Here is a 7,382-nt window from a genome sequence, read left to right on the forward strand (position 1 = left end):
AAGGCTCATGTTCATTAGAAACCATTCCAAGAGACCACTTCATGAAGCAGACTGAGAGAATACCAAGAGTGTGTAAAGCTGTCATGAAGGAAAAAGGGGGCTACTTTACAGAATCTAAAATATAAAACAGATTCTGCTTTGTTTAACACTTTTTTCTTCATTCAATAATTCCATATATGTTCTTTCATAGTTTAGATGTCTTCAGTATTAATCTACAGTGTTTACAATCATTATAATAAATACAAACCCTTGAATGAGAAGGTGTTTCCAAACTTTTGACTGGTAGTGTACATACCTAAAAATCCCAGATCTACTTGAGCACAACTCATGTTCCCATCCATCTCTTACCCCTGTCTTCAGTGGACCCTGTGTCCTCGCTGTACATCCTCTCCAGCTTCTTCCTGGGTTTCCCTCCCTCCCGTGTTGGGATTTCCAGGTCGAGGGAGCGCTGTCTCTGACAGGGAGCCTTAATGCAGGCCACGCAGTCCGGGGTGTAGTCTTCCCTTGACCCCCTTCTTCTCGTTCCCCAATCCCGGATGTTGCTGGCACTCCCAGAGCTCTGAAGCGGCTGAGATGAAGATAGCATACCCCCCTGCTGCTGGTGACTATGGTGATGGCTGCTGCGGTGATGGCTGCTACGATGATGGCTACCGCGGTTGGCTGATGCGGATGGCTGGCTGGTGCAGGAAGGGGTTTGGCTGGCAGAGGTAGGGGCCTGAGACTGAGGTTGCTCCCTTGAGCCCTTCAGCACCTCGAGCTCCAGGCTCTCCTCACTACCACGCTCCCCCAGGGTCATACCTCCTTCCCTGGTGATTGTATACACCCGGGCAGGCTTTACCACCACGCTCCCCTCTGGGCCTCGGGTACCCGGTGTGTCCTCTGTGGAGAGGCTGCGCTCAGCAGAGAGTCTGCGTTTGCAGGGACCCACCGGTGCTTCAGTCTGGAGGCTGTTGACTTGAGGCTTTGACTCTGGGTTAGCGCTGGGATTAGATTGGCAGGGTTGATTGGGTTTAGCGACGGGCAAACAGCGGCTCTGTGGGGGCAGATTGTTTTTCTGTAAGCGGCTGATGTCTGGAGAGTCACAGTCCTGTCCAGGGAAGGTGTCAGACAAGAGATGATCTGAAGGGAGAAGGAAAAAAACAACAAAGATGGAAAGAAGTGATAAAGCAAACAAAGCTCCTGATAAATCAAGTCTGTAATGTATGTAGTATTGTGTACATCAGTATGAAATAACCTCTGGAGTTATTCCTGGAGGTCATGGAAGATCTGAAATAAAGCAGGCCTGTAACTCAGTGTGAACTCCTTTCAATGCAACCGGCTGTGATTAAACAAATATGGGGTGCAGTTGCTACAGATAGAATGCTATAGAATTTTCCCTCCCAACACGTTCTATTTTTAGACATGTTTTGACTTCATTTTTTGTTTCCCTGCAGGGGTACTAATTTAAGTCGGGGCAAAGAATAGACTGCATTCAAGAAGAGAATTCAAAATTAAAGCCGAAAGCCTTAAACTAAGAATTAAACCTTGTTTTGAGACTGAAAATCAATGACGTCTCACAGAAAATGGACTTATCTCAGTCATCATTTTCCTGATGAGTTCATGGTCTCATTTGCTGGTTTTCAATTCTACTTGATGAAGCATGAAGTTCATATTTTTATTGAGTGGCCGTAAGAGGAAACAGACCCTAATGAAGTGTGTGGTGACTAGGGTTGCAAAGGAGTGGAACATTTCGAGTAAATATCCGAAAGGTTTCCAGTAAATATACAGCAGAGTACACCTAAACCAAAATGAGTGCTCAGGTCGGAGTCTTTCAAAACAGGACTGACCCCATAGGCTGCCTCTCATCAAAGGGGCTGAGCTGAGCAGCATCTGTTGTGTCAAGTACAATAACTAATGACATAAAACTCAAACAACCCTACTTCAAAAACACTGAAATGTCCCTTTAATCAAAAGTTCTCTCATGACATCAGTATGTTTTGTTAATGGTCATTAGCTTTGAACAACATGACAATGATAACCACCGAACTCAACTTAAGCTCTGCACAAATGAAACACTGGTACAGGCCTCACTTCTGTTATCACTGGTATTTTCTGTCCCAGCCTCCGGGAAAGATTCCTCTGCCAGTGTATGAAATTGATAGCACTTGGATTATGTGTTCTTTGCTGATGCTCAGTGTTGCTAGATCGTGATTTTATATCCACAAGTCTGTGTCTCACCTACCTGCTCCGTTGCGGTTCTCTGTATTTGTGTTGGACAGGTAATCTCCAAACGCTCTGGCTGCTCTGTGGAAACACAACAAGTGTAGCTGTTAAGCCAAAGCCAGACAGCAAAACTGCTTCAGTCAAACACAGAGATGTTCATGAAGAGTCAAGGTTTCACACAAGATGCTCTTCACATGAACGGTCTGTCTGTGTCTTTGTGTCTGTGACGGTCATCACCTGCCTCATGTCAAGTACACCGCAGTCCTACAGATAAGGCCGTAGAACGAGTCACTTCATTCTAAGTGTCCTGGATCCATGTGCTGTAACTGCTCTCTATAACCCGTCTGACAGCGTGTTTTCATGCAGAGACTACAGGACTTTTAAACAGCTTGGGAGCTACAGCTTGTCTCCCCTGCACAGCTGATAGGCCCCATAGGGACCGTGACACTGCACGTGTCATCCACAAAGCCAGTAAATAAATGCAGACATGATATATCGTCTGGAACAGAGAGGAGCTGGCATGTCGCACAGAATACTAATGAGACGGAATAGCATGTATAGCATGAGAAATTCTCTCCTATATTTGCAGTTGGGGTGTCAGGATTAACCGGCTTCACTATTAACCGCGCTTTAAAGGGGACATATCACGCTTTTTTCATCAATATATATTGGTCTAAGAGGTCCCCAAAACATGTCTTTAAAGTTTATGCTCAAAAAAACACTTTGAAATCAGATTTTGGCATGCCTGAAAAGTCCTCTTCTTCATCCCTCATCAGAACACTCTGTTTTCCCTCTGACCACGCCCCCTCCGGAAGTGGATGTGCCTCGGCTCTCCAGCACGTTGATCTAATGTTTACATGTTGGCTGAATATACACGGCTGCTCAGAGATCGCGTTACTTCAACCCTCTGAATCTGATCCTGACGGAGAGGCGCCTGTAGCAGGACCTTTCTGAACGATTGGTCATAGATTTAGTGTTTCTTGTTGTTTTATTTAGCAGTATGTAGACGTGTGTCTTGGTACACAGCTACGAACATGTAGCTATGTGGCTATGCTAACTAGCGCTAGCACTTATCCATGATAAATAAAATCATCCACTAGATCTTCAAATCTGCAGACGTGGGGAGTAAAACCGACCTCTGCCAGAAAGGCAGCAGGACCTTTTATGAAGGATTGGTCACAGATTTAGTGTTTCTTGTTGTTTTATTTGTCAGTATGTCGACGTGTGTCTTGGTACACAGCTACAGCTACAGCTACAGCTACAGCTACAGCTACAGCTACAGCTACAGCTATGAACATATAGCTATGTGGCTATGCTAATTAGCGCTAGCACTTATCCATGACAAATAAAAATCATCCACTAGATCTTCAAATCTGCAGACGTGGGGAGTAAAACCGACCTTTGTGTTTATTAAGACAGCCTACAACTAGCATGCCTCCCTCCTAAGCTCCTTGTTAGCACACATTTGTGCAGGTAATGAAAAACGGGGGAGGGATTCAGTATTATTTTATACAGTCTATGGGCTGAACAAGCTCCGAGCTCTGATTCCGTGACAGACCGGATATTGTTGTTACGTAACAAAAACACGGAAGTCTGAAACGGCTGGTTTCACACACATTTACAGAAAGGTGGAGAAATCAGAACAGGGGCAGAATGGATTTTTTTCATTCTCGGGGGGTTTGTAGACATGCCAGGGAAACATATTTCAGGTAAAGAACCATTAGAAAGTCAATTTTGCATGATATGTCACCTTTAAAGAAGAAAACCATTTTCATTTTTAACTGCACCATTACATCGACGTGTTTTATCAAAATCAGGCCAGTGATAGAGGGAAAGTTCAGTGTTTCCAATATGGCTGCCGTCGTCGCCTGGCCTCAAAACAGCGCTTCAGTAAGAGATGGGTGACGTCACAGATAAGTCTGGGTGATATGGAAAATCAATATCAGTTGGTATCGATAATAATCTTGCTAAATACAAAATCATCTGGGGGTCTGGGGGAGAATGTGGGTGGGATGAGAGAGTAGGAATAACCTTGTGGCACTGATGGCTATGTGTTATACCTGTATTGATCTGTCATTTAATGACTTGGATTTTGTTTCTATTTGTTCTTGCCCCCTAACGTGAGTTTCGATTTTACAATTATTATTATTATTTTTTTTTTTTTTCTCTTTTTCTCCTGCCCATCACTTTGTACAAAATCCGCTAAATAATATTCATCACTATTTACTGTGACTGTATGTTCTTTGATGCCGCTGTTGTGTTGTTATAAGAAAATGGGGGAATACGATTGCTTCTATTTGTCACCTGTGAACTGCATACAATGATAATGCGCAATAAAAAAAAGTTAAAAAAAAAGTTTAAAAAAAAGTTTAAAAAAATAAAAATACAAAATCATTATTTCATTTAAATCTAAATGCAGATTTTTGCTCCTGAGTGAAAGTTGAAGAAACCAGACAGTTTGTTAGTTTGTATCAGGATTTAGTTTCTGATGAGCTTCTTGAATCCATCATTTCTGACGGTGCTAACAGAAAGCAGGTCTTTCATGTAACATGAGATTTTTGTAAAGGTTTAGTTTATAGATTCTTATTTTTCTCAGATTGAGGTTATTCACATAATTTGATTTAAATTTAAACAAATATATGTCAAATTGTATTCTGTGTATCAGTTTAGTAGAGTATTGTTTTGAGTTGTGCGCTCCCCTTTAAGATTACCAAGGGTTATGTTGTTTCCCACAGTGCAGTGAATGCATCACGGTCGTTCGGTGTTCATTTGTCCTACGGTCTCGGTGGACATTAAACGTGTTAGAAATGCACAGCAGAAGCATAGACTGTATAAAAGACTGTCTAACCCAGGAGTCACGTCAGTCATGTCCTTATTTGGGCAAAAACTGGTAATCTTAATATCTTCTGAACCGTCATGTTAGAAATAAATTCACCCCCGTACAGTGTGTGCTGATAGAGAGATTAGCTTCGTAGGGCCAAGATGTTTTTTGAACCAGGCTGTAAACATAAGATAAGATAAGATAAGATAAGATAAGATATTACTTTATTGATCCCCCGGGGGGGAAATTCAGTTGTTACACCAACCCAGACATAAGTACAATCAAGAAAGAAGTTTCAATAAGTACAAAAAAGTACAAAATAAGTGAAAAATAAAATAAAATAAAAATAGATAAATAAAGCTAGAGTACAATTTAGATATATACAATGTTACAAATGGAATTTAAATTAAATAGAAGTAATTACTGGCAGTATTAAAAAAAAAACCATTTCAGTAGTGACAGGTTGACATGCTGTGATTATGGTTGGTAATGACAAATTAAGCAATAAATAGAAAGAATATTTGTATGTAATATGACCATGGGTTGTAGTTAGAATGTAATATAACATATTATAATATAGCAAGATAATTATATAATACAGTATATTGGATGAATGGAAACATGTTTATTAATGCTGCAAAGATCGTCTTTTTCCCATTCATGTCTATGTGGTTTCTGGTGTTTCTGCAGTCAGCCTCAAGAGGATTCTCAATGTATTGCAGTTTATAACACTTCCACATGGGCTTCATTGTTTGAGACCGGAGGTGCACATTCAATTGCACTATGCACAATATTTTTTGATTTATATTTGTATTTACCAAGATTTACTTCTTGAATCCATCACTTCTGATGGTGCTAACAGGAAGCAGGTCTTTAATGTAAGATGAGATTTATGTGAAGTTTTAGTTTGTAGATTCTTATTTTTCTCAGGTTGAGGTTATTTCCATAATTTGATTCACATTTACAACAAATATATATATCTGACTGTATTCTGTGTTATCAGTTCATAGAGTATTGTTTTGAGTTGTGCTCTCCCCTTTAAGATTACTAAGGGTTACAGAGTGATGTTGTTTCCCAAAGTGCAGTGAATGCATCACGCTCGTTTGGTGCTCCGTTGTGTCACAGTCACTGTGGGCATTAAACGTGTTCACACAGCAGAAGTTGTCTCTGTGTTCTTCCTTTACCCACATCCTGAAAGTATATGTAATGAAGTGTATGAAGTTAATAGTTAACACAGAGTCGACTCAGTGACAGACTAACCACTCACTGTCCCTCGTCTCAGCTGTGTTTACATCCAGCTCTGAACGTCCTTAAGCACCCCTCTCACCCCGCACATGATTGGCTGTTCAATGTCTTCTTCTTCTTCTGTCAAATGTTGGGCGGTAACTAGCGTTTAAGGCTCATTAGAGCCCCCTCCATTTTAAGTGGCCTGGGGGTTTATAAATTACAGGTTTATTTATATCAAATTTTTAATGAAAATGTTTTATATTTATATAGGGAAAAATGATAACACGATAATTATCGTTATCGAATAATCGCCCAGCACTAGTCATGGATACTACGTTCATTTAATACACACTCTATAGATAACACCAGCCTTTCTCCCAGGCTCTCACGCACAGAAGCTCAGCCTCCTTCTCTGACCAAGATGCATCTGGATTCATTCAATTAAGGAAACAAGGGGATGTGCCTTGAAACGCCAAGACACATTTTAGTGTCCAGCCATCCCTCCGTCAGCCAGCACAAGTCTGTAAGTTAAACATATGGTGAACAGAAACAAAGGAACAAATCTCTCAAATCTGAATCACCTTACCAAACTACGTAAGCTTGTAAGCTACTAGGGATGGGTACCTTTCACATTTGAACCGATACGGTACCGATACCCGGTACCTGGGAATCGGTACCGGTACTCAACGGTACCAATTTTCGGTACTTTTGTGTTTTTATGTGGTAATAAATGTTAATTTAAAAAAAAAAAATCTCAAATTAGTTTAATTTAACATATTTATTTAATTTAACATGAAATGAACAGAAACAGGATTATATAGGTGATTAGATATATTAGCTGACACGTGCTCGTGGCGTCTAATTGCTCTTTCTGGAGTTTATCAATGAACACACGTGAACGTCTGCGGACGGGAGAAAGTCAGTTCTCCATCTCTTTATAATAACAGGACACACAACTTACTTGTTGGGCATTCACGCACACAGGAACGGTTATAAACAGGGCAGGTAGTAGGAGCGAGAGGGTCAGTCTCAACCATAGACTGTATGAAATAAACTTAATCCTCCAGAGATTAGAGCAGAGACGTCCACCCGGTCAGTCTCTGACTTTATTACAGGGCGAAAGTATGGAAAC

General features: G+C 40.9%; 1 protein-coding gene across 1 annotated transcript in view; it reads right to left on the reverse strand.

The window, feature by feature from the left end:
• Positions 1 to 7,382, reverse strand: part of nsmfb (NMDA receptor synaptonuclear signaling and neuronal migration factor b) — a 66,720-nt gene that overhangs the window by 40,126 nt on the left and 19,212 nt on the right. The window contains exons 2-3 of the mRNA XM_034692184.1: positions 2,222 to 2,283; positions 349 to 1,119 (exon numbers count right to left, since the gene is read on the reverse strand). Of these exons, the coding sequence (XP_034548075.1) occupies positions 349 to 1,119; positions 2,222 to 2,283 (833 nt within the window). The remainder of the gene's footprint in view (positions 1 to 348; positions 1,120 to 2,221; positions 2,284 to 7,382) is intronic.

Source organism: Notolabrus celidotus, chromosome 9, assembly GCF_009762535.1.
Source record: "Notolabrus celidotus isolate fNotCel1 chromosome 9, fNotCel1.pri, whole genome shotgun sequence".
NCBI classification, from domain to species: Eukaryota; Metazoa; Chordata; class Actinopteri; order Labriformes; family Labridae; genus Notolabrus; species Notolabrus celidotus.